Source organism: Phalaenopsis equestris, unplaced genomic scaffold (genome assembly GCF_001263595.1).
Source record: "Phalaenopsis equestris unplaced genomic scaffold, ASM126359v1 Scaffold000609, whole genome shotgun sequence".
NCBI classification, from domain to species: domain Eukaryota; kingdom Viridiplantae; phylum Streptophyta; class Magnoliopsida; order Asparagales; family Orchidaceae; genus Phalaenopsis; species Phalaenopsis equestris.
Window position 1 is genome coordinate 905,374 of NW_018165049.1, and position 27,870 is coordinate 933,243.

The 27,870-nt window shown below is 32.1% G+C and overlaps 2 protein-coding genes across 2 annotated transcripts in view; both read left to right on the top strand.

Moving 5' to 3' along the window:
• Positions 1 to 13,059, top strand: part of LOC110029879 (phosphatidylserine decarboxylase proenzyme 3-like) — a 127,154-nt gene extending 114,095 nt beyond the window's left edge. The window contains exons 15-21 of the mRNA XM_020732364.1: positions 6,794 to 6,940; positions 9,747 to 9,842; positions 9,924 to 9,998; positions 10,090 to 10,182; positions 11,130 to 11,216; positions 11,313 to 11,363; positions 12,620 to 13,059. Coding sequence (XP_020588023.1) covers positions 6,794 to 6,940; positions 9,747 to 9,842; positions 9,924 to 9,998; positions 10,090 to 10,182; positions 11,130 to 11,216; positions 11,313 to 11,363; positions 12,620 to 12,730 — 660 coding nt within the window. The 3' untranslated portion in view covers positions 12,731 to 13,059. The remainder of the gene's footprint in view (positions 1 to 6,793; positions 6,941 to 9,746; positions 9,843 to 9,923; positions 9,999 to 10,089; positions 10,183 to 11,129; positions 11,217 to 11,312; positions 11,364 to 12,619) is intronic.
• Positions 13,060 to 24,777: 11,718 nt separating this feature from the next.
• LOC110029865 lies at positions 24,778 to 26,764 on the top strand. Its single transcript, XM_020732335.1, has 3 exons — positions 24,778 to 24,900; positions 25,049 to 25,111; positions 26,496 to 26,764. Exons 1-3 carry the CDS (start codon positions 24,814 to 24,816, stop codon positions 26,628 to 26,630), a joined length of 285 nt encoding a protein of 94 aa, XP_020587994.1. The 5' UTR covers positions 24,778 to 24,813; the 3' UTR covers positions 26,631 to 26,764.
• Positions 26,765 to 27,870: the final 1,106 nt, after the last annotated feature.

Below are 27,870 nucleotides of genomic sequence, written 5' to 3' on the forward strand. Positions count from 1 at the left end.
GTGCCAAAAAATAATTGATACTTATTATATCAGGACGTGTTTTGGAATAACAGTGATTGTAGAAGTGACTCACCGAAAAACTACTGTAGCTTCACCATCTTAAACATGGCTGACTCGACACCATATCACGAGAAGCTGAAAATTTTGACAGATGTGTTCGAAGCTCCCCTTAACTTTGGAAGACTGACATGGGAGCCTGGGTGACGCGAGCGTTTGGATGCAAGTCACAAACGCCGAAGTCCCCGGGACAGGATTTCAGGAAATCAAGTGTCCTTGGGGCGGGATTTCATGATTGCGGGAAAGCGTGAGATACTTAGGGTGGGATTTCATGACTGTAGGAGATGAAGGAGGCTAGAACCGTTTCGGTCTAGGCTGTGTGAGCCAATCAGCTTTTCTCAAAGTGGGCGTTGTGTCCTTTAAGTAGAGGCCCTTCATGATGAATTCAAATATTGACTTTTTTTACAATATTTTAGGATTAATGCAAATTTATTTTTGTAATTTCAAATTTAAGATTTTATAGCTCAATACACTCAACTATTTTATTATTTTTGTTAGCTCTTAGTATCAAGTGAATAAAACAAGGTATAATTATGCATGCCCTTCATGATGAATTCTCAAAAGATTTGTTCATAGGGTCAATTGGTATGCAGAAACAGACTCACTCTATAAGCGGGGGTCCTCAAAGGATACATCATCTATTTTCATGCAATGAGTGAGTGCCTGAAGACAAAATGATAAAATTAATAAATTTAGTTATAGTTTTGTTGTTGTTTTAAATGCATGATGTTCTAAGGTGTGAAGATAATGTTTTGTTTTGTTTTGATTTTGGTTGTGAGTTTATTAATTTTGTAAATTTATGCTGAAATTGTTTATTTTGGGGTAGAAAATTTAGTTCTTAATAAGCCTACCAGTTATCCAAGCATAAAACAAACATAAAGACAACGACCTAAAATTTTGGTAGATCTATTGAGCACAAACACAAATAAATAGAAGAAAAAAGACAAGACAACAACAGGGTAACCAACCTAAGTCCTTCGTCAGAATTGTTGGTCAACTGTGTCATTTGAATATCGTTGTTGGTTTAGTTGATGTTTATTCCTTGTTTCATGTTTAACTTTCCTTGGATAGTTTGGATGCCAACAGTTAACCAACTATGAGACACCTTAACTCTAGAAAAGAAAAGAAACCACAGAAAAACAAACTGAGTTAACACATTTTAAACTTACTATAGCAACTCTGCAAAACAAAGTCAACAAATAGTTTGTAAAGAAAATTCCACAGAACATAAAGAAGAGTTGTTTACTCGTCCTAGACATTCAGTCTAACAACAAAAATCAGCCCTAAACAAATATTTCAAACGAGCAAATTAAACAAGCACAACACAAAGAGCACAACAAAATACAATAATCTCACCTCAACTTAATTTTAAAATTAGGGTTAGTATCCTAAGATCGTTTAAAGGTAGTGAGTACACAAATGTGGGGGAATTCAAACTAGGTGTTGTTATTCAAATTGCTAATTTTATTTTTTTTTTCAAATTTTAACCAAGAGAAAGGTTTACTTTGAATTTTTATGATTTCTGGATTTTAAAGAATTTTATGACTTTTATTTGAATTTATATTATTATTTTAGTTAAATGCCTTATGCTTATGAGGCATATAAAAATGTTTAACAATTATTATTGCTCATAAGATACAATAAACCGTTTAGAAAAGTGATTATAGATCTCTTAAAATCAGATATACAAATTATTGGAAAAATTAATTTTATTTTTTGAAATTTTATAATATAAATTGGTTTCTTTTTTTATGATTTTTAGAGTTTTGTATATTTTGATTTGAATGTGTTCAAATTAACTTTTAATTATTTTTGGAGGTTATTGAGTTTAACAGCTTTCTATACAATTTGATTGATTTTTTAAATTTTTATTGATCTGTTAGAATTAATTAAAATTATAGAGTATTTTTGGTTAATAATTCATAATAAATCCAAATGTTCTCTGAAATTTTATAAAGATGCTTAGATTGTGATTCTAAAGAACTTCTAATATTAAAGTTATTTTATGTTCATTTTGAATTTCTATGAATTACTATATTTATTAATGAGTTTATTATTTAAAAAATATTAAAAATTATTTAATGGAAAAATATTTTTGTATATTTTGATTACTCTCTATTCATTTGATTATTGGTGAAAGTTTTATTCAATTTGAAGCTTTCTTGAAAAAGTTATGAGTGTTTTGTTATGCAAGCGTGTATTTGTAAATTTGTCATTTCTACTTAAATCACTTCATTTCAAAGTGAAAGTAATTTTTATATGTTTAATTTTTTGTTAGTGAGTTATTCAAATCAATTGGTCAAGACTTTTAATTTCGAATATTCCATTTGTTATGTTTAACAGTGAAGAGAGTATATTTATAATATTTGAAACGGTTACAAATATGCCCATTTTCAATTTTAAATGCATGAATTTTATTATTTAATTGATGCTTGACTTTTTATTAATGATTTCAAATTTTGTTTCAAGATTTCAAGTTTGGAAAGTTTATTTTGGTGGTTTTACAGGAAAGAAAAGTATATTTGTAATTTTGAGAAATTACAGATGTGGCTCCTAACTTTTAAAATTTTAAAACTAACAAAAATTTTACTATTTGATTAAATATTAATCATTTGAGATACAGTTTTTTTTTACAAATTTTAATGTTCAAATGTTCAAATTGAAGGTCTAAAAATGGATAAGGGTATATTTGTAATTTTAGAAAATTACAAATATGATTTTCTTTGCTTTCTTAATTATGAATTTCACTGAATTTTTATTGTTTTTATTTTATTGATTAGCTTCAATCAGATTCTACAAATTTTAAGGTTTCCAAATGTTCAAATTAACCACTATGGTAGATTTTTTAATTTTTAAAAATTTTTCCCATTTCAGTTAATCTTTGTTAATTTCACTTGAAGTTCTAAGAATTTTGAAATTTCCTCAATCGTTTGTGGTTTGCCTTGGTTGAATGGCTATGGAAAGGTTGTATGAGTCCAATGAACGATCTTTAAGCTCCGATTAGATTGCTTCAAACTCCTTGAGTGTTCATGATTGGAGACTCCCACTATTTGGCCGAACTATGGTATAAAGGGCTCAGGACAATGACAATTCAATGGTGGATTGGGTTTGGATGGTATTTGAAGCTTTTGGTGGGGCAAATTCGAAGAATTGGTTGGTGGCAATTAAACTTGTCTTCGTTCGGGTTGGGTGGAACCATGACTAAATAATGGCGGATTAGACTTGGAAATGAAAGGGGAAATAAGCTATGGATTAGTCTGGGGTTCAGGCTTAAATCTGATAGAGCTTTGTTAGGGATTCTAAGATCTGTCAATGCCTCAAACCGAGGGGGTATTTATAGGTATGAGGGCTCAGGTTGGCTCAAGACTTTATTGGTGGGTTGTTGATGCGGCAAGGTCAAAATAACTGGTCAATGCGCTTTCGGCATGTGTTTGGTCAACTTTTGGTGCCACCAATGAGGAAGCTCCATTTGGACTTTGAGGTTCGGTTAGCTTCTAAGGGAGGATTAGAGGTTGTTGGGCTAGTTTAAGTTAGCTCAACAGGCAGTTAAGGTTTAATTTAGCTGGAGAAGGTGGCCAATAGGGTGTTACCACTTGGTTTTGTCAGTTGGGCCAATTATTGGTTAACAGGAGGTAGTTCTTGGTTGGCTTGGATTTGGCTTGGCATAACATGGACTTGGGTTGCAATTGGCTTGAGATTTGGCTCCCTTGGGCTTGGTTTAGGCTCAAAGATTGAGTGGCTTGAGATTGAGCCAAGATAATTTGGACATAGGCTTCAAATTGGTCATTGAATGACTTGGCTTGAAACATGAATTTTGGCTTGGATAGAAGTATATTTGGCTAGGATTGGCAAGTGGATGGCAAGTGGTCTCAAGGCTGATTTTGGGCGATCAATTGGCCAATGGGAGAGCATAAATTTGGTGGCTTTGGTGTGGGATTGTTTAATGGGTTGAAGGGTGTGCGGGAGTGGGAATTTGGGTGGAATTGATTTTATTTTGAAAATAGAATTAGTTTGAAATTGAGGGTGATTTGGCTAGTTATTTTGAATGATCGTGATGAGAAGTAGGTGTAGGTGAGTTTGAAATATTTAAAAAGTGGATTTTGAGTGGTTGGTGGGTTTGAGTGGCTTTGGAGATGAAGAGTGTATGATAATAAGTTTGAGAGAGTTTTATTTTATTATTTCTTTTGAATATTATTATTATTATTATTATTTATTGAATTTCATGAATGAACTACTGTGTGAAATTAATGATTGATCATTTTTTTTTAATTTTTATTTTTTTGAATAGAATTTGAATTAAATTTTATTCTTATTGAATTGATTTTAATTAAAGTTTTATTTTCATTATTTTCCAAATTCTTATTATTTTGTGATTCTATTAAATTTTATCTTTGTTTTGAAAAGATTTTGATATTTTGATAATTTAATCAAATTCTCATTCTCATTTTCTTTTTATTTGTTAATTTTGATTTTTTTAATCGAAATTTTGGTGAATTTGTTTCTATTTAATTTTAATTTTGATTTTATTTAAGAGTTTTGATGAAATTTTAAGGAATTTGATTTTTTTTTATTTTAATTTTGGGTTTCGATTTTTGATTTGATATTTATTTTCCTTTATTATTAAAACATAAACCTCGTCTTTAGTTCAAAGCAAATATCGTATCTAATGTGCTCTTCATAAATAAAAATAAGAGTTATCTAAGAAATTATAGATGTCTAGAGAATGAGCAAATTGAAGACCTAAGTCTCTATCTTGAAGAGTTCGCATAAAATATTAGAGAAGCTAAGATGTTGAAGTAAATGTTGATTTGCCGTATTTTGATTTTCACATTGATCGGAATGAGTTCATCAAGTGGCTGAATGTGTCTTTGAGTGCCAAGATGTCCCACTAGATGGAATGGTGAAACTAGTCGCCTGGAAGTTAAGGAACAGGGTATCTCAATGGTGGGCGAACTTGATGTTTCTTGGACAACGAGAGGTGAAGAGTAAAATTACTATTTAGTCTTAAGATGAAACGAGAAATGCATTACCAGTACGTCCAAGTTCTTTACATGCAAGATGTTCAGACCCTAGCTTCAAAAGTGGAGAAACAACATCACCGGATGACTGCCACAATTTACTGACAGAGTTCAACCCTAGAATCAACCATCAAGGGTTCACTGAACAGAATATCCAAGCCGACTTTGCTCGAGGAGACACTAGCTCAGAGTGGAGAACATGTATAACCAATACGTATACCCTAATTCATACTACAAGGAGCCATAAACTTCGCACCCCTGCCCCGGGAGATTCCCGCATAAGCAGTGACCCCTTTGCTTTGCCTAAGCCGAACTGATCTAGGTTTTTTATCTTCTGAGGAGTCCGTCGGTCTTCGTGAGCCACTCCTAGTTATTCTCTTATTTTATATTTATTTTTGTACGAGTCTAGGGTTACTTTTTTTTGTATATCTATCATGACAGTTGTAGGCGTCCTCTGATTTCCCGTCCTGGATTGTATCCAAGCAAGTTTTGCTCCGGTTGTATCTCATTCTGAGGCGATGATTCTCCTCTAAGGGTCGAGTGGTGCTTTGACTGTATTTGCTCCCGAGGTGGTGTTTATCCTTCCCCAACTCTGCATCCCTCCCGCTTCGCTACCACACATGCTTTTATACTGTAGCTACCCCAACAACAGTCCTTTCTCTATTCTTCTTGCGTTTCCATGCTGTCCAGCTATCCTTTTAGCTGCCACAGCCCCATGAAAGCCATTTTTTTGCTGTCCCGCAGTCCCACACATTCCTCGCAGCAGCCGCCGTCACTCCCGCTCGCTTTCGCTGCTCTGAACAGCAGTTGCTGACTGTTTTGTTGCATTTTCAGCCCTCCCATACCACTTCCCTGCCACCTATCTGCTATCCCGGGCCTACTGCCCTGCCTCCCTGCCACATATCCACCATCCCAGACACCGGAAACCCCCTATCAGCAGCCTAGCTTCTGTTCTAGCTACCCAGAATCGCTTCTGATCACTGTTTCTCCGCTTTCCAGCCCCTATCTGCTTGCTTTCGTCCCGGACGGCAAATATCCACTGCCTACCTTCTGTATTGGCCACTTGCTCCACCTCCCCACCTTGCCGCCACCTTTCTAGATCCCCAACAGCCACCACCACCACCGTAGGGACACCCTAGTCGTAGTTTGTGTGTTTTGTTTGTTGCCATTTCCTTTTTGCACGTGTTAGTTTTAGCTGCCTATTACTTTTCTCAGTAAAATTATTTGTTTCTCTATTATTGTTTGTATTAACCCCAGCATCATTGTTTGTGTTAACATTGGCATAAGCCAATACAGGAATTTTGAGGCAGGGGACTGTAAAATGTATTAAATCTGTAAATTCAATTAAAGATTTGAATCAAAATAGCTTGCAAAAATAGGCTAAACCCTACCAAGGTAATCCATATGCAAACATCCTATTCTCATAGGCATGGGATATAGAAATCTTAAAATAAGATAATTAGGGCAACATCAAAACTCATAATGTCATTGTTCTTGCCCAACACACCCATCCCATGTTTTGGAGAGCGGTAGTAATCTTATCTGGAAAGCCGCATATCTTGGGAATTCTTCTTGTCTTTGCTATTCAAGCTCATTATCTTAGCCTCCATGATGGCAAAATATCTGCGTATTTGATAAATCATTTTTCATTCCTGAAGAACAGCATGTTTTTATATTCGTTTTTCCTTCTAAGATTTAATGTTTCTTTTTCTTTACAGACATTTAATGAATTCTTTATAAGAGAGCTAAAGCCTGGAGCAAGACCGATTGCTTATGAGGAAAATGATGACATTGCCGTTTGTGCAGCTGACTGCCGTCTCATGGCATTTAAATCAGTAGTAGACAGCTTAAGACTCTGGATTAAGGTGATGCTAGATTTGTTTTTGCTGGTTTTACTATTGATTAAAGATTATATGTTCTTTCATGAAAATTTTATCAGGGGAACTGTTTATATGAAAAAAATAAACTAATGATAAATTATCTTATGTATTTGTTTCGCTAGCTTAAGTTATTTTTTGAAAGTTTGAGATTTGATCTTGGACATTCTTTTTTATCTCATTTTTTTTTCAACTCTTGTTTTGTCTTTTTAAAACAATATTCTTAAGAGGCATTTTAAGAAATTACTATCTTATGATTCTACGCCTAAAAGTCAATACATATCTCAATTGACATAATTTCCTACATGTTAGTTAAAAAAAACTCTTTTAATATCATATTTTTGCTCATTATGGCTCAATAAATTTTATGATGGCTCAAAACAATTAAATTTGAACATTTCATCATTATCATGATCGTTGAATGATATTGTTTATTATTTCATAATTGCAGATTAGTTGTGTTTGGTGAGAGTTTGTCCTCATTTTTAACAAAAATATTTGTTGATATTCATTCTTAATTAGAAATTCAATTACAATTAAATATGCATTTCTTCTACAAATATGATTTAAAAAAGATATTTTATTGTCATGATACAAAGTGGTATGAATGGGTACTTTTAGAAACTATGATTGTGTGTTAAATTTATTATCAGTGGTTTTGAGCAAATTTGTTTGTACTAAGTGTCATAATGTGATAAATATTTATGTGTATGAGCATTAAATTGAGTTGGCACAAGCAAATTATCTCTTGCAAAATTATTGACATAAATATATGCTCTATCTTAGGGGGATAATGAATAGCAATATAGGCTAATGAATTATTGAGATATTGTCCTAAGCCTTTCCCTTATACATATAAAAAGGCATGTGCATGAATTGTTTGCATATCAAATAGTATTCTATTTATATCATTGAATTTTTGTTTGGTTTGTCATCATTTGACATGAGAGAGATTGTTATGTTGTTTTTTAGAACAAATGTTTCATGTGTGATTGGTCTCATCTCATTTTTAAATTATAAGTTAGTTTTCCATGTGGATAAGTTTAACTTACTGTCCAGTCAAAGAAGTGAGTTGAAGTTAATTTGGCCAAGATAATACCCTCAAACAGCTTTCATTGTGTATTCTTTTATCAAGCTCATAATATGCCAATGTTCATTGGCTAGCCATTCAGACTCAAGTCATCTTAAAATATTTCCAACATTACGATATTAAAATATTTCATGTGATTTTTGAAATTTTTATTTTTCACTTTGGTTTCACGTAACTTTTATCAAGGAAGCTTTTATAACCTAAGGCATTCCTCCTTTTATATGTGCTTCGGGATGATTAATTAGGGATTTGAGGCTGCAATCTCAAAACACAATTGAAGCACATTTCTCATTGGTCCATGATATTTGAAGTGTTTGCTTATTTTATACTATGCACCACTGACTTGAGAAAGACTGCACATACTTATTGCTAGTCACAATAATGCCTACCTTCATGGAAGAAGTTTGAATTAGGGAAAAAATGGCTCTGGATTATTTGTATGGGTTCATATTAATCTCAGACAATAAATGTATTCAAGTAGTTCTTTGAATACTTAAATATAATTCAAAGTCTTGTTGTTCAATTATTTTGAATCAGATTTAAGGAGTCAAGTAAATATGACACATTAGATAGTCGAAGACTAAAATGTTGCATTCATCCATCCCTAAATATTCTGGGGACCCATTCAATCTTTTTCTTATTTGAATTATTTTTAGGCAAGCTACTCTTCTTGTTATTATTATTATAGTAGACTTCAGGAATTCCTTTTGTGTTGGTGCTAGACATGTAAATGCCATTGACATGCCTCGACACATGTTTGACACTAAAAAGCATGTGTGATATGTAATTTTTTCTTCCAATGTTAATGTATGATACGGTTAGGATGCTCTCTAACTTTATCGAGACACATGACATGGTTTGGACACTCTGTAATGATGGGGTAAATTTTTTTTCGTGAGATAGGCTAGTAAATTATATTTTTTCTGATGATAGTAATTTTTTTATTGAGGAGTTGATGTTAATAATGAATGTTCATTACGTTGGTTCATTTAGTGGTACATCAATGTATACTTTTTTATAATTATTTTGTGACCTTGTCTTTGCGCCATTAATTCTGCATGTTCACTCGCATATGCTTGCACATGATGTTCAAGCAGATTCCATTGTATGGCTGCATCTTCTTCTTCTTTTTTAAATATGATCTTCACTTGTGTAAAGATATACCTCAAGGAGACTTGCTGTGCCCTTCAACTTCAATCCACCATGCAGATATGTATTATAATAATCATTTGGGGCTTGTTTTGGATCAATTTTTATTTTATTTTTATTTTTTTGGTTTTCTGGTTTCTTTTTAAAATAGATTTGTTTAGTATATACCTTAGCTGGAAGTTAAGGTTTTATTTGTTGTTGTAGTATATTTTTTTAATGTTTCTACCTTTTATTTCTGAAAACAAATTAACATGATTTTTAAAACACTTAAAGCAATTTTGAGGGGTTTTAAGTGATCTCAAAAACTAAATGAAAATATGACACTAAATAGGACGCAATGGAGAAAAAAGATTCAAGTAACGTAGCGACCCCACGTAGTGGGATTAAGGCTTTGTTGTTGTTGTTGTTGTTTAAGTGTTTTCTAAAACACTTGTATCTTAATCAGTTATGTCTGACATTTTCTGTTTCAAATCAAAACATAAAAAAAAAAACAAAACAAAAACTAAAGTGATTCCAAACGGCCTCTTAACTTCTAGCTTTTGTTTCATTTGCCAGGGTCGCAAATTTTCAGTTCAAGGACTCTTAGGCGCTGAATTAAGCTCTGATAACTTTATTGAAGGTTCATTGGTGATATTTAGACTTGCTCCACAGGTTTTGTCTTATTTAATTCGCTTTCTTGATGTTCGATTGTAAGCCATCATTTTGAACTTATCTTCTGCTGTATGGTCAAAGGATTACCATCGTTTCCATGTTCCAGTTTCTGGAGTTATTGAGTCTTTGGTGGAAATTCCAGGATCTTTGTATACGGTATATTCTATTTGCATCTAATTGAAAATGAATACCCTTTCCAAATTCTTGAATGTTATTTTTGTTTTTCTTGTTATTTCTGCATTGCCAGGTGAATCCTATTGCAGTGAACAGTAAATACTGCAACGTGTTCACTGAAAATAAACGAGTTGTTTCTGTCATTTCGACATCTAAATTTGGAAAGGTTGGCTGTTTCTGGTTCATTAACTTTCCATGCATCTTTTTTACGATGAATAGTTATACCTCTTTCTAGCAATATTTCCTAGCGCAAAAAACCTGAAAATTTTCACATTTCAAATATTTAGTATTTCTTAATTACAAATTGTCCTATTGTTACGTGTGATTTATTTAAGTTTGAATTTCATTGAATTGCCTTGTTATGAATTGTAGATATGTTAAATTAGTTTGTTTTCCATATTTTAATCCCGTGACATACACAGATTTTCCATCATTGCTTTATTGTCTTATGTTAGATTATATAACAACATTAAGTCTATTTATATCAAAGGTCTACATTAAGTTAATATTCTTGTTGAATTTGTTACTGACATGCTTACAAAAGATGAGCAAAATGAGGTGCATTGGCATATGATTTTCATTGATGACATAATTCTTACTAGTGGGGCATTTGTTGAATTAAGTAAAAATATTTAGAAGATATAGTGCCTAAGATTAGTTGAGCAAAAACTTATGCGATATACAATCATAGGAGGTGTTATATTAATAGCAATAGTTCCAAATGATGTAATAAAATGATATCATGATCTGGCCCGAAACTTAGAATTAATCGAGGCGGGAGCATACGGTCGGACGGTGTATACCTTGCTTGAATCTTGATGAGGCTTGGGGAGTGGGGATAAATTTTTTTCTTATTCCTGGCTCGCTTTATATATAGAAAACCTCCCTTTCACCCAAAGGTTCTAAAAAAGCTTTTTAAAACTCAATATTTTAGCACCATATGCCATGAATTTAAAGCCCTAAACCCAAACTAGTCCACATTTTTTCTAACATTGTGGTATAATGAACTAGTAGTGCTCGAATTAACTAAATAAGTGTTCGACATTACCTAATAAAATTGTGGTGATTCCATTTCCAGTTTTGAAAGTTTCTAGAATTTGGTTTTGGCCATAGGTAGCATTTATTGCGATTGGAGCTACAATGGTAGGAAGCATCACTTTCCTAAAGAGAAAGGATGATTATGTCCGCAAAGGAGATGAGGTATTTTTTTTTACGCTCTCATGCTTTCTTAGCTGTGAACTAATGATTTTGAGTTCTTTATTTAGTACTAAACCAAATTCCATGTCTTTTTGTCAGTTTGGATACTTCTCATTTGGAGGAAGCACTGTAATATGCATGTTTGAAAAGGTATGCTTTTCAGATCTAAATGCAAGTGTGGTGGATTTTATTTTCTACAAATTGTAATCTTCTTGGTACAGGTATATTGATGGCTTCATTGCAGCTTTTCTAAATACTAATGCTTGAATTCTGAGCCCAAATTGCGTTAGATGCTTTGTATATTGCAATATAATTCAGTGCATAAGATTCCATCAAGACGAAGGCATGTAAAAACCTCTTTTACGTAATTTGAAGCGATCCTTTGGATTTGTAGAATGCTAAATTAGGCTCACCAATAATTTTGTTTACTAGATATCAGTAGTTAATAATCATGAATGCAAACCTTTGATTTATGTTTTACAAAAATAGTCTTACAATAGTCCAAAATTTGAAAGTCTAATATAAATCCAATCCAAATTCATATAAAATCTTAATAAAACATTCAAATTTAAAACTAGAATTCAGAAGAGGATAACTTAATCTTATAAAATAAATGAAATAAAAATATGAGAGAATTTCACCATAATTAATTACGGGACTGAAAAGTTTTTTAAATTTGGTCCAAGTTAACTCCTTTGTTCCCGGACTTGACTCATTCTAGCTAAACTATGAAAAGTTGAGTCTTTTCTGGGCTAAGGGTTGAATTGTATTGCATCAGTTCACCCAAGTGATGAGGAATTCTTAAGAAATCTATAAATGATGCCATAAGCTAGAGTATCTTCTTGGAGAACCGTGGAGAGGCTTCAATACAATGGAAACGTTGCAAAGCATAAACTAGATTCCTTAAACTTGCCTCTCTGCATAACAAAACCACTTGACTCTATTAGATTCAGGTATGGATTAATGACACTTTTCATGGTTGTTCCTTCCCATATTTTGAAGCATATTAGAACATTCAACTTTAGGATATATTTCATCAGTTTATGCCTAATTGTAACTTATGCGGTTATTGTCTCTTTATGCTACTTTTTTGGTTGTAAACCTTCAATGCCATGCTGTATGACCGTACATTCTGCGAAGCTATGGTACAGACTGCTTTTTACGTGATAAATATTTGTTTGCATCTGCCTAATTTTTCCCATTCTGGAGCCTTATAGATAAGACTGCTTCATCACATTTGTCTTATTTATTCGATGTTTAATGAGAAATAAAGGAGAGATAAAAACCAACTTTTTGTTTGTGAAGAAAGCCTCCTTTGATGATATTTTTGAACATTATATCCTTGAATTGTTGAATTTCAAGCAGCCAAGATACTCCTAATGTGCAATTCTTGTTCCTGTTTACAGGATTCCATAGAGTTAGATAAGGATCTTATTGCAAATAGTGAAAGATCTCTGGAGACTTTAGTCTATGTTGGCATGACACTGGGAGTAGCCAAAAGCAAGCAATCGTCATAAGAAATACCAAATCCACGCGGTATTTAGCTTGAAGGGCGACTTACTGAATTTTTTGTCCTGTATACTGTATAGATGGAATCTCCTATAAGCTGCTTCTTCTTCTCTTAAAACTCATTTCAGTAAAATTACGTTGCTTCCATGTTGTAATCAAGATGTTCCATCTGTACCCCCGCATAGCTGATTATGCAACAACTCTTTAGTTTCATACAATTTTTTTTTTTAATTTTTATTCAGATTATTAAACAGAAAATTGTCAGTACAATAGTGTTTTGTGTTGAAGAAAATTATTTTTGAATTTGAATTTGTCAAAATTTGAACATCATTATTAGCCCGACATGTATTAGACCTATGATTATCCTTTCTGTCCTTTTCTTATGATAATAACTCCCATCATTTAGCTGTAGTGAAATCAATATCTTCAGAATTTTCTATTTATGGTTTGAGAAGCTTTTAGAATCTCTTATTAATGAGCTTAAAAATGGCTTTTTCACAATCATGTTTTGACCACGAGTATTATCCAAAATGACAGAATAAAAAGCTTCTAATTTAGGGATAGGGGAATGTAAGGAGGAATTTACTCATGAGCAAGTTGATAACTTTTCAGCAGAATGTGTATATGATGAAAAAATCTTGTTGGCCGTTGATAAGCATATTGTTGATGCTCAATGTAAATGCATGCGTGTAATAAAGCTGCAAAAAAGTCATTGTGACTCCGTAAGCAGCAAATATTTGTATGTTTGTCGGAAGAGACGAGTTTTGATGCCTTTGGTTTAGACGGTAGGCTGTTCATTGCAGCAATATGTATGCTAATGAGAATTATTTGCTTATGATTTAATTATTTACTACTTTTTAATTTGTTAATTACAATAAAAGCAAAATAAATACTTTTACAATATAGCATTAGGAGAAATTTATATTGGGACAGTATCTAAGTTGAGAAAAATATGAATTTATTTACCTTCTTGAATTTGTATTTCTATGTGCATGACCACACACATCCATCTTTACAACTTCACGTCTTCATGCATGCCTGTGATGATTACTCATGTCTCGGTACATTCATCTCATGCCAGCTTTTGACCTTACTAGTGTTAACAGCTTTGCCTGATCGTGCGCTTATCATCGTTGCAAAGCTTGTGTTCCATATTTTTTGGGCTTTACTAAACCTTTCAGGCTCCCTGTGCGTCTCTTCCTAGTGTCATGGTTTGTATTTTCCCACTTACTAGAGGTGAAAACCTCCTTGGGTTGCTGGTGTTTTTCTTTTCTTGATAATTCTCATAATGAATTCATATTCTTGATACATCTTGTATAAATGGCATTTCGTGAGGTTTTCTCACTGAAGAGCCTGATAATGTCATCTTTATCGAATATACTTAAAAACCTTAATGATTTATTAAAATCATGATATTGTTTTACGATTCATCTTTACCTAGAAAATGTCTGCTGGAAAACTCGTCTTTACTTTCAAAGGCAAGTGTCAAGCTAGCAATTGACCAAAGTTACTTGGCAAATATTTCAGTTATCAAATTCATCATAGGATTTGAAGACCTTGATATGCTTTGAAACAAATTAACCGTGACAGTATCTGACCTAATGAAGTGTCTTAAGGAAAAAACTGATAAGAGTCCTCAATAAAGGAAGCAAAAGTCCCCTCAGCTTGTGTTGAGCTTAGCAAAACACCCATTAAGGTTCTGTTTGAGGCGACGGCGCGACATTGCACTGCAGCTTTGTATGTTTGGGTAAACTGTGTTTTAACAGTTTTTTTTTTCAAAATGTTACTGCTGAAATACGTGTTTACCCACCACTCCTCATTAAGTGCAGCGACAATTTTCTAGTTGTGATCTTACTTTAAAAAAGAATTGTAATAGCTACAGCAGGTTTTTGAGCATTAGATTTTTAATCACCTGCTTTTTAATAAGCTGTAACTGCTCCAAACAGACCCTAAGTCTCATCTCAGGTACATAATTACCAAGCCTACTTTAACAAAGACTAATAGAAGGAATAAGAATAGAATAATACAGAAGATCTATGCCAAGATCACTAAGGAAGCCAAAACTGTAGAAGGTAGAATATACATTAGTTGTGGAGGAATATATAGCTTTGGAACGGTCCCAGCTAATCAGAGATAGCTTGTTTAAATATACACCTCCTATTGAGCCATTATCGAATGAACTAAAGCAAACTTCTTATACATAGCCTCAAATTGAGCCGGATGGTCAATTGGTTAGGTGTATAGGTTAAAAAGCAGAAATTTGAGCATTTTGTGTGGTTGAGAGGTTAGGTGTGTCAATATACTAGAGGGCCTATAGCTTTACACCGAAGTATTTAGTACCTTGGAACAACAAAAGATTTTCCGAATTTTGTGGATTGTGGTTGAAAGGCTGCATAAATTGTTAAAAAAGTGGACTTAGTTGGAACTCAGAAGGTGGATGAAAGGTGAAGGCTATCTGGCTAACATCGTCCATTGTGAAGTAGTATACAACTTATTGGTATTATTCAAATACATGATTAAGAGACTTGTGCCATAACACATCTTATACCCTTCATGTATGCCTAACGGTTGCATAGTCAGCATCTACAAAAAAGGAGACTGCATCCCACCACATTGAATATCGTAACTTTAAGTGGCCTTTTAGTACGGTGCGGTCTCTTTCCTATATCACTGTGATATCTTTTTTAGTAAAGAGACCAATATTCTTGAACCCAGATAGTTTGTTGGAGCATACTCCATTCTCTTATTTAGAGATTCAGTTTTTGTTATTAATGAGAATTCAGCTAACTTGGGCCAAACACTATGTACCATTTGTTCATCACAGGAGAATTTTCATTACTTTTCAGAAGTGAAATTTCAAGCTTCTTTACAACTGCACTTGGGACAGAGTTGCAGAACATTGTTCTTCTCACACTCTGAGTACAAGACTTAGAAGATTACTACAATTCTTATCTACTTTTCATGCTTGTATTTTCATACTTGTGATTGTTATTACTTATTTATGGGATTTTGGTTTAGTCAGTTATTGTGGACGTTTTTTTCCATTACGAAAATGTTTTAGAATTTATGTTATTTGAGGAATAAAATTTTCAATACTTGAATGCAACAATGCTATGCATCTTATTTTTCAACAGATGATGCTTAGATACCTTAAAAATGGCAATTCCTTTTAATTTTGAACTGTGAAACTCCTGCAATTGAAGCTGGGTCCAAAATTTTAAGCAAAAAACACTCAACAAAAATAAAAAGGTTTCAAACAAAAAAACATTAAGAAAAAAAACTTTCAAACCAACATTAAAAACGTTTAAGCTAAAAATAAAAACATTCAAGACAACATAAAAAAAATCTTACAAAGGATAATAAAAAAAAAACTTTTGAACAAAAAACCAAAAACCTTCCAACCAATATAAAAAACCTTAATGGGTGTAAGTTGATTATCCAGGTTAGTTCTTTGGGTCAGTAAGTCTTGAGTACGGAATGCCTTCAACAACTCTTTTCTTAGTGTGGCTCACCACAAATTGTGCATTTTTTTGGATACATTGGTGTTGGAGCAAAGTGCTTTGTGGCATTATCACGAGGAGATCAATTTAATTGGTCACAATTCAGTGAAATGTTAATTATCCAAGTTAGTTTTTTTGGGTTAGTAATTCTAAGTGAGGATGTCTCCTAACAACTCCTTTCTCAGTGTAGTTTATCGCAAAGTGTATCTTCCCTTTCTCGGGTTCATCAGTTGAGTCGACTAAACTGACTTCGACAAATGATGTCGCCTTGCCCAAGTCTAATGTAACATCTGCGCAATTACTCTAATTTCAGTCATTGAAAACCTAAGGGGTAGGAATGTCGTACCAAATCTAGTGTGGATTAGAATTATAATGGTTAACAATGATTGCTTATTATGTTGAATTCCCCGATCAATCAAATTAGTACTTTAGACTCGTAAATTTAAAATGTGACTAAGGGCGACTTTTCGAATGTGTAATCTCTCAAATCAATAATTAATTTTTTTCAACAAATTTATAATTCTAATCCACATGACATGTCTTCTTCCTCAAGTTAGCTATCCCTTTTTTTGGGCCTTTCTATGACATATCATCATTAGCCTATAAGTCCCAACCTTTCTATTCTAATGAAATCGTTCTGAACCCATCCATATATCTTAATTTACAATATTGTATGATAAAGTTGATACTTTAATCAAGAGTATTCTAGGGAGCCACAACTCTCGGGGTGTAATTAATTATAAGAGTTTGCCCTTGTAGAAAAACTAAATCCCAGGATACAATAAATCTTATCTTATACTTGTATGGTTGGGGAAAAATATTTGGTTATGCAGACTCATATATCTTCAAATTTTTGCTCATTAGAATAGTTAGAACAATTTTAAGGTAATATATCTATCCATAGGGGTAGTATAATCTTCTTCAAACGATGCATCCAAAGATGTAGATAGAAATCTCTAAGATCTATGGTTGACACTTATTCATCAAAACATTAATAATTCTACACCAGCATTCAATTTCAAAGTCTTAAGACTAAACACAAAATGGAATATTTGCATAACTAAGATGAAAATATAAGAAGGAAAAAAAAATTAATCCAGAAAAATAAAAGAAAATTAATAAGACAAACTTTAGGTCAAATGTATCTTAGATAGACCCCCATAAAAATATGATTCATTGTTGATATTTCCTTTATAAAGACCATTGATATTAAAGAGCTTAGTAGCGCCTCTCTTGAAATGATAACTCCTTTCATATTACTTCCTCTTACCATTACTATCTTGATGAAATTTTGATAAAGTAAGACATAAATCTAGAAGCGAGTCACCTTCTTATGCCATTTTCACAATTAAAATGATATTTTTCAAATCATCAAGCATAAATAGAGGATTACTTAAATAAGGTGAGTGGACTATATTACATATCTAACGTGAATTGATTTGTGGGGAAGGTGATGGAAGTGGAAAACAACATTTAAAGGGAAGTTGCATAAAATAAATTAGTTCACTTGGGTTTAAAGAATTGGGTTTATGATTACTATGAACATCAAGTTGACTATGGCTTTCCTCTTTATTATTATGAATTTAAAATCATCTTACAATATTGATTTTATGATTGAACCAGTAATAAAAGACTTGCTTTAAGACAACAAAGAAGGGGCATAGATGTGATATTATTAATTACAATTGCTTCAGAAAGTTGATCCAGAGAGATTTTCATCTGAAGTAACATTATTTTTAGGTTAATTTTATAATTATGATGTAATCACATATCAAAATAATTAACACATAATATAAAATTTTTGAGACTTTTCAATTCCAATTATTAAAAAATATTCTCTTTCTTTAATACAATCCATATAGAATTTAAAAATTATTGAGTAATACTTACCCTTATAAGAATTTTGGAAATGGAAGGTTATGTTTAATAGGTAAGAAGGTCATCTAATGAACTAGCTAGTTTTGCCTAATAAAGATAATTGGCTAAAGAGAAGAGAATGATCACAAAGTTGATTGGGAAGTGTAGAAAGAATATCAAATTGGATTAGTATTCGATTTAATAAAGATTAGAATTTAAAGACATTTTTCTAATTTTTTAAGAAAATTCTAAATATTTAAGATCTGATTTATTAGTATAATAATTTAGTCTTCTATTAATCTTCATCAATGCATTCTTGGAAATCGATATTGTATATGTAGCCCACCAAAAAAGTAATGAGCCTTCACATAGTTTCTAATAGGCCATAATGCAAGCCTTTCACCTACGAATTTTTTATAAGAGAAATATGAAATTAAATGGGAGAACTAATTTGTCCGTTGCACAATCAAACAAAAAATAATGTAGGTTAGCCCTTATGAAATGAGATAAATAAGGGACAAGCTGTTGAAAAAAATGCTAAAACAGTAAGTTTGTTTCTGTTAAGAATTATGATAGGAAATAATTTACTCCTATAAGAAGTTATGATGAATAAATTATTTCTTTAGAATAAGGAGAAATTTTCTTTCCTATTTTATATTTATTTCCATAGATTAGAAATTATTTGTTTTCCATGAATTAATTATTGGAGATGTCATGTGATATATCTTTTCTTTTATATCGTTTCTTTTTTATTATTTTTCATATTATAGGATTCTTGTAATAGTTATTTATAACCTCGTTCATATCAATGAAATAGTGAAGTATTTCACTGTATTCTGCATTATTCTGAATTTCAACATTTACTAACAAGATAAGGTGATCGAAATGGCAACTCCAAACTTGTAACATCATTAAAAGATTTAATATGTGGAGAAGAAACTAAACATGAGGAGGCTAATGCTCTGCTAGTCAGTGGCCTCACCACTAGAGCATTGAGTCAACCATAAATAGGAGATTTAACATTAATAGACCAAAAAGATTATTTTATTAGAGATAAAAAAGAAACTCTAAGAGGTAAAAGAGCTTCAAATGCATTCGACATAAAAGAAAAGACAATTCCGATAAAAGGCTCCAAACATTAAGTAGAAAGAGATGGAGGATGAAAATCAGCATTTTAGAGGAGGTTAACAATGATAATTACCTTGAAGAAGAAGCAACCACCAGGAGCTACTACATAGTTTATGGAGCCTAGAGGATGTTAAGTAGATGTGTTCTAATGTAAAATATTGTTGCTGAATTTCAGAGAGGGAAATAGGGATGCTAGGCTTGCACCCTGAATTAGGACGCTAATTGTGAGACATAGCAAATGTGTGGCATATGTGCTGGAACCAATTACACTATTAACAATTAGGATGATTGTAGAGAAGTAACTAATGAAATCATATGAGAAAATGTAGCATTCTAAAGAATAGAAGACTTAATATTTGTTAATTAAGATTTCTTTTTGCCTTCCCTTAGCAAAATATGCACTTGTCAGGTGTGGTAAAGTACATGGCGTAACCTACTCCATCATCAAAGATAACCTCTCTGGCATCGATTTGGAGAAAAGCCTTGTAGGCTTATGTGATAACCTTAGAAAGCTGATGTAAGTGCAAGATATGTAACTGATTACTCTAATATCTTAAATTATGTTAGTGTTTTATTTGAATTTTAATGCATTTTCTTAAATTTGATTTTTAAATTAACTACTTAAAATTTATTTAAATTTGTACAAATGAAAACTTATTACCTGTAATTGAATTATTTAATTATACATTAATTTAATATGTTTCTTCTCCATTGTCCCTTTAGTATTTTCTCCGCCGGCACAATTAAATCTTCTCTCATCCGATGATGTATCCTGTTGAGAAATTAGGGCTAAGAAAAACAAGAATCAACACAAATCTAGAAGAACACGCAGAGATTTATTGGGTTCGGAAAAGATGTCTGCATCCTCGCGAGCAGAGCGGAGACTCCCTTTTCATCAATATTTAGAAAAGAGTACATAATACAAGATTCAGGATCTCCCTCGCCTAGGGTTACAAACATGACATATATATATATCCCCATAGTACAATATGTAATTACTTAAATTACCTTTGTACCAAACCGTGGGTGTTGCCCCCGCACCCCCAACATAATGAAACTCACTTGATTGGACAAATCATTCCGCTCCACTCCGCTCTAGCATCTGTTTTATTTATGGTATATGGCTCATACCTAACATATCCAAAGAATAATACAGTCGAAAGGCAAGTCCTAGAAAGAGAGAATATTAAACCGGTTATATATATATAAATATCATGAAAGTGTCAATCAACAAAACAAATTGTCATCATGCAGTTCTTCTCTTACGTGTACTAAATGTTAATCAAATAATTTCTTCCTAATTACGAGATGTCCGTGCTGATATAAAATATATAATGATTCAAGTAATTTGTATGACTAAACCGGATTAGAAAATGCCTTGAAAATATAACAATTAATTGAAAATTATTGAAATTGGCACAGCTGTTCACCAGAACAAGCAAAATTCTCATTGTCTTTCTGTTGAGTCATCACCAGAACGAATGAAAGTTCGCTGGTCAAAATCGTTAGTTAATCGGCGCGGTGGCTTTAATTTGTTGTTATGCTCGCGTAATGAAAGAATTTATCATTAATAATTGAGATTATGTTAGCTGCCTCGATCTCCAATATCCGTCATTATTAGACTATCATCACCTTATGTTAATTAATATTGAATATCATAACATAGATAGTCATTTGTGGTGGTGATTGTAACCCAGAAAGACATATATAAGGACTTTTGGATGAAATTTATTATTCGTAGTGGGGGATTGCCATGGGAAGCATGCACAACTGAAGGTTTTCAATGTATGATATTCAGAAAGAGTATTGTATAACATTTGAAAAAGAGAGGTGTTGTGAGTGTTGTAAGAAGGTATGCGGTTGATAAGGTAGACAATTGTATGGACAACTGTCATCCATAATTGTTGTCATAGGAAAACATTGTTAAGTCATCTCTAACAATTAATTGACATTGGTGCTCATCATCATACGAACAGCGTATGCAAAAATGGATCATAGAAATCAAACAACGTATACATTTCTTCATATGTTGTCTGTATGGAATAATCTTTCCCAATTAGGATATACTTTTGTATTATTTATATTATATTGCATAGTAGTTTAATCATGTCAATCTCACAGAGTTTTCCACTTCAATATTTTTCCATATACAATCCTTGCGACCCTTATATATCCCATTATCTTAAATAAATAAGCTAAATGACTTGCACCGAATTTAAGTCCTCAATACAAAAGTCCAAATGATAGTTCCAATGCATAATATATTAAAGCCGCATGAGAGTCCATGACATGTATTAAACATAGAAAGATGCTCCTGACATACGTTTTCGATTCATTTGACAGATTCACATCATTATTTCATATTACATCAGGATTCATGCCATCACTTTCATTTGTTACCTAACGAGGCTAACAGAAGGCGCCACGCAGCAAATTGGATAAGGTATAAATACAACTGTTATGTATTTATATCTCCAACGCTAAACAAATATACTACTTTTTCTAACTTATAAAAAGTAGATTATATCTTTTCATGCAAAAATATATAATGTTTTTAAGGTATTATTAATGTAAACAACTAATTAAACGGTTAGATATGTAAACATATAAGAATTGTTTTGTATGCATGTAAATTTCTCTTTAATATTTTTGATATAAATTTATTTTAAAAATTTTAATTATTGTATGTTAGTTTGGGCATATATAAGTAAATTTATTTATTTTTTATTAATTATGTCAATGTTTGTTAGAGTATGCATACAATTAAGAGAATAAATTAAATGTAAATTTTAAAATTTAAATATTATTAATAGTCCTCAAATGATGATAATTTAGACATTAATGATTGATTATTGTAGTACTACCTAATTTTCCTATATCGAACCCAAGTCACTTGTTATATTGACGACCTGAACAAATTCAGTAGGCTAGATCGACAGATCATTTGATAGATTAGCTTGATAGACCTGTTTGGAAAACTAGTTTGGTAGGTCAATTAGGCATATCGGCTTGGTAGAATATCATAGTGGATCAATTTGACTTCATCAACTCACTGACGAAGTGGGTTGAAAATCATACGAATGAGTAAATAAGCTACATGTTCAACTACTTCAGTCATTCTTAAACTATAGGTTTTATTATTTTTGTAGTGCAAGTTGATTTAAACCTAAAAATAGGGGAAACAATTTTAGCATGTCGGAGCATCATAAATCTATGTAAATCACTTCATACTTAATAAAATCCTTAGAGACGTTCTTCTATTTTAATTATATATTCTTGAGCCTCTCTCTCTCTCTCTTACACACACATATTTTTCACTTTTTTTAGATGATGTGTGTCCACGAAGAATTTAGAATTTAACATCCCGAAAACATTGGTATGGAGCATGCCATAGGCTTGAAGAAATTCCATAGGGAAGAACCTAGCAAGTGAAAGAATTCAATAAATACATGAGGGTACCAATGAGTTTGAAGCTCAACACATGAACAAAATAATAGAGCAAATGACGATGATGATACAAGAAGCACTAGAAAATGTACCAAGGGCATGCTTATATGTCATTTAGTTCTTCAAAATCGGTGATCCTTAGGAGGGTACCAGTTGGAGGGGCACGAAGAGCATTCCTTTCTAGTCTAGCAAGAGAAGATGAAACCTACTTCCAAGAAAATGAATATTCTTCTTCTGATTATAAGCGAGAAAGAAGAAGACATGACACTATGAAGAGGAAGCTGTAGTGAAGAATATGTTCTCTAGAGAGGTCGATGACATTTAAGCGCCAGAGAACTTTAAAAATGTAGCCTTGGATTCTCATTTGGGGAACTGTGATCTTGTTAATCAAATAGAGTAGTTTGATTTGGTGGCATGTTTGCTAAAGGTCAATGAAGTTTTGAAATATTATTAGAAAGATGATTAATATGTATGCATTATTCTTTCATTAAAAATTATCCTTTTAGTAATTTATAACTTACATATTTAACTAAATTTCATTAATATTTTATCTCTAAGTAATAATATAAAATAAATTGATTAGTTCTAATTTTCATTACAGATGGCACCTTAAGGTGGTGATGATCCTTTTCTTAGGTCATTCATCAATATTCTTCTAATGACGAAGGATAATTTAAGGACTCAAAGTATAACCAACACTACCAGCCACCATAACCCCCACAAAAATATATACAAGATTGCTTTGGAAAGATAAAATAAAAAATATACACTTGATTCTATATACATTGTTGCATGCTGATTCATGATGGTAGATTGATATTTAATGTCTTTGTGTTGTATGAAGTTCTAGCACACACAAATAATACAAAAGTATCATAAGAAGACACCAAGATTTTTTACGTGCCCTAGAAATGAAAAAAAAATATCATGAGGCCTAGCTTAATGAAAGTAATCCAATTAATGTTTGTGAGTACATGGGACCACTATTCTTCTGAATTGGAGAAGATGAAATTATGATGCTAATAATTACATATGTACAATAACAGTTTAGTTATAATAACTATCTCTGGGCAACAACAAATATGGTTCTTGGTTGTAATAACAATAGCTAGTAAAAAAGATAGTAGTTGGTTGCTATATTCAGCGGCCACAATAATAGCATATGACCATAAAAGTAATAGATTGTAGCTTTAATAATGTCAGTCGACCACAAATGAAAATAGTTGAAAGTTGTAGTAAAAATTAGTCATATAAACTGTAGTTGGTAACTACAATAACATCAATTGGTCATAGAGGATGTAGTGACAAATTACTATACTAACGACCATATTGGCCATAGTTGGTCATAAATTATAGTTGGTAGCTATAGTAGTGCGAATTTTTCATAGTGGTTATAGTTTGAAGTCGCAGTACTAGTTAGCCACATAAGTCATAGTTGGTCATATAGGTTATAATTAGTAATTGTAACTGTGTTAGTTGACCATAGATGCCATAGTTGGAAACTACAATAGTATTTAGCTATATAGGTTGTAAATGGTCACATAGTCATAGTTGGTAGTTGTAGTACCATCAATTGACCACGGAGGTTACTGTTAAAAATTACATTAGTTGTTAGTCACAAAAGTCATAGTTGATCATATAATTTTTTTATTTTACATAAAAATGCTATCATTTTAACTCTTAAAAAAAGAGATATAACCTTTTATGTATAGTTATAAGGTGTCATGGATGCAAAAATTGAAGTTTAGATATTACATCATAAGTAAATACATAGGAATTAAGTGGCATGTATGTAAATCTTTCAAAAAAAAAAAAAAAAAAAAATTTGGCAAAATACTAGGAATGCTCGACATATTTGAAATCTCCATTTACACAACGTGTCCTCGCCCCCACTTCTCTTCTCTTAGTCTCTCTTTTCCCTTTCTCAAATGGTGCCAGTGAATAACTCAAACCCTGCTACGTACATCTCCCCGGGGAAGATCACGTGCCCCGCTTCCTGTAGCACCACAACTACCCGCCACGCGTACGAACCCCACCCCTTCTTGTGTAAATATAAGACGGCCAACCCTGCATGGCTACCTATGTACCGCTAAAATACATACTCATAGGTTCTTTTATCATCTATCCCACTCTCTCTCCATTTGCTCTACTATTCTGGTATGGCTACAGAAATGAAAATCGAGAGGAAATCGTCCATAGAAAAGGAGCCCCTAACTCTATTTTTTGATCAGATACAGTACGCCAGGGTATCATGTTTAGTCTTTAGTTTGTCCTCCACATTTGATTCTCTAAACCACGTTTTCTTTTTTTTATTAATGATTTACACTTTATATGCATGTTTGAATCTGGTTGATAGATGTGTGTTGGTTGATTTGCTTTGGCTTTTTATGACAGGAAGCTGCTTTATATGTGCTCAGCACCAAGACGATGGAGGAGGCTCTCCGTATTTTTACTGAAGTGTGTTTCTTGTTTATGATAGATGTTAAATCAGGTTATTTTGTTAATGGAGTGGGATTTAATTTAAGTGGGATTTGGTAAATTGTATAAATTCTGATTTAATAAATCATTAGATGTTTAAATTTGTCTGTTTATGATAGATGTTAAATCAGGTTATTTTGGTAATCTTTTTCAAGACATAAGCCAATTAGTTGAAACATGAATTTAATAATATTTAAAAAAGATATTAATATTAAGAGGAATTAAATAATTTTGTTTCAATAAAATAACTCCCCCGATTTGACAGATCCTTCCTCTCCACCCGCTCGTGGGCTTCGCTCCGCTCCAACATCTGTCCTTTTTATGTTATATGAGTCATACTAACAATTTCATTCTTGTTTTTATTGAAACAAAAAATGAAATAAATACAATATGATTGTTTTATTACATTTAATAAATGCAAAATAATTTTATTTTAATTTAATTATAATAAAAAATAAAAAATTTATTTTGATAAAATAGTAAAATATGATTATATTTCAATGGAATCAAACAAAAAATTACGAAATGGATATTTCTTTATTAATATATACTTTTATTATGAAATTTACAATAAAATAGTTAAGTAAAAAAATTAATTTTTTGACTTATTTGATGATATATTACATGTTTTCAAGCCATATATGAATGAGTATCATTTCATCTAAACTAATAATTTACAGGGCAAGTTATCCATTATATTTTATTTAAAAAATATGATAAATTAAATTATTTTTTATTTTACTATTTTTTTTATACTATTTATTTTTTTCTATTTAATTATTCTGAACTCTAAACTAATAATTTACAGGGCATTTATATACATACCATCAGATTCTATCTAACACTAACTTTTTTTCTTACATTTAAACCCGTCAAATCTTTCATCATCATTTTAAATTTAAAAAAAAAATTTAAATAAGGTTGTATGCATGTATATTTTGAAGTTAAGTGTTTGATCTGTAATTACATAAGAATTTACTGGTATGTATGCAAATCTTCGTAGATTTAATATAATGTGATTATTTCTTATTAAATTGGATTTAAAGTTCATAAATTTAAATAGATTGGTTATTACTTAAGCAATTAAAAAAATTTACCATTATATGAATTCATTTGATATAAAATTTTTAAATTTGTGTAAGAATTAAGAATCCATTGGTGTTGAAGCAGAAGAATTTAGCAGTTCATAAAACAGTTCAAATCACATTATGAATATTAATCTAATAGAACTAAAAGAATCTCCAGGCTGCGGGGTATTTTTTATTTGTCTAATTTAAAATATGCTTTTAATTCTTAATCTTACGTTTTCCTAATACTCATAATTACAGTAATAAGCGGTTAATGTTTATTTAATTTTGTTTAGGGTTTGCAGCCGGTGCTGAAAATTAGCAAAAACGAGATGGAGATGGAAGATACGGATTTATCAGACCTCAACGGCGAAGATGACAGTTTTCTCCTTCTGGATGAATTCCATGACATCACTTCAGCACCTTTCTAATGAAGTTTTATATATAAAAATAATGTAAATCTGTCTTCCTCAAGCTTTGTCAGAAATATTTTTGGAGTTGAATAAACAGGAATGTAAATGCATATCAAAACAACACTCCCTTGACAGAAATGTCGGAAGCAGATTACATAACATGGGGGAGGAAATATAACACAGTGGTTGTCGTAGTTAAGATAATCCAATTATCAGTTGTAGTGTAGACTTTTAGCTTAAAATACTACTAGGAACTGTGAACAAATATTCTCAGATGGGTAGGGCTGTGTCCATATATCATGAAATGTTTTTTTCTTATATTGTCAGCCCCACCTCCAAATAGGAGTCGGTGGTTTAATGAACCTTTCACAAATCTAAGAATCCATTTCATTGTCATCCAATATATTCTTTTGGATTTATTATAAATCAACTGAAAAATTGTCACGACCCAGCCCACTGGTGATGAGTTAATCTAGTTGTCTCAAGAAATTATTTATGTTTTTACACATTTTTCATGTTTTAGGATAACAGTTATTTGAGTAAAGTTAGTGGTGCAGTTATGTCGTTAGTTTTTATTTTTAGAAAACGTGAGTGGTACAGTTATTGTGCTGTTATAATTTTGTATTTGTTTATATATTATGGAAAAGAGAAAATGGAATGTGTGTGAAGTACTAAAAAAAATTTTCCATTTTTCTTGGCATTTGAAGTTTGGCTTTAGAAAACCAAAATTTGGTATCAGAGCGAAGTTGTCAAAGAAATGGCCGGAAATGATAGAGATCCATCTAAGACACTTGCTGTCATCAAACTGACGGCAAGATGAACCTCAATTCCGATCCAATTTCCAACGGTAAGCGAAACGACCTACAACTTATGGACTGTCAAAATGAAGATAGTCTTGCGTTCGCTAGGAGTATAGTCAGTGATTGAAGGTGAAGAAAAATACGATGACAAAGATCAAGGCGCCATGGTAATCATTTCTCAAGCCGTGTCAAATGACGTGATGATGGTAATCGCGGAGAAATAGATGACAAAGGAGGCTTGGGAGGCACTCAGGGAGATGCGAGTCGGTGAAGATCGCGTTAAGAAGACACACATATAGGTGCTGAAACGGCAACTGAACAAGTTACACATGGAGAATTCAGAGACAATAAACAAATTTTCCATGAAGCTTACCACACTGGTGGGTGAGATTTGCTCACTGGGCACAAAGTTCGACGACAGTGAAGTTGTTGAAAAACTGTTCAGTACAGTTCCAGAT

Coding starts and splice junctions, on each gene's coding strand:
- LOC110029865 (XM_020732335.1), top strand. CDS start 24,814: ATGGCTACAGAAATGAAAATCGAGAGGAAATCGTCCATAGAAAAGGAG. Junction 24,901..25,048: donor ATCAGATACAGTACGCCAGG/GTATCATGTTTA, acceptor TTTTTATGACAG/GAAGCTGCTTTATATGTGCT. Junction 25,112..26,495: donor CTCTCCGTATTTTTACTGAA/GTGTGTTTCTTG, acceptor AATTTTGTTTAG/GGTTTGCAGCCGGTGCTGAA.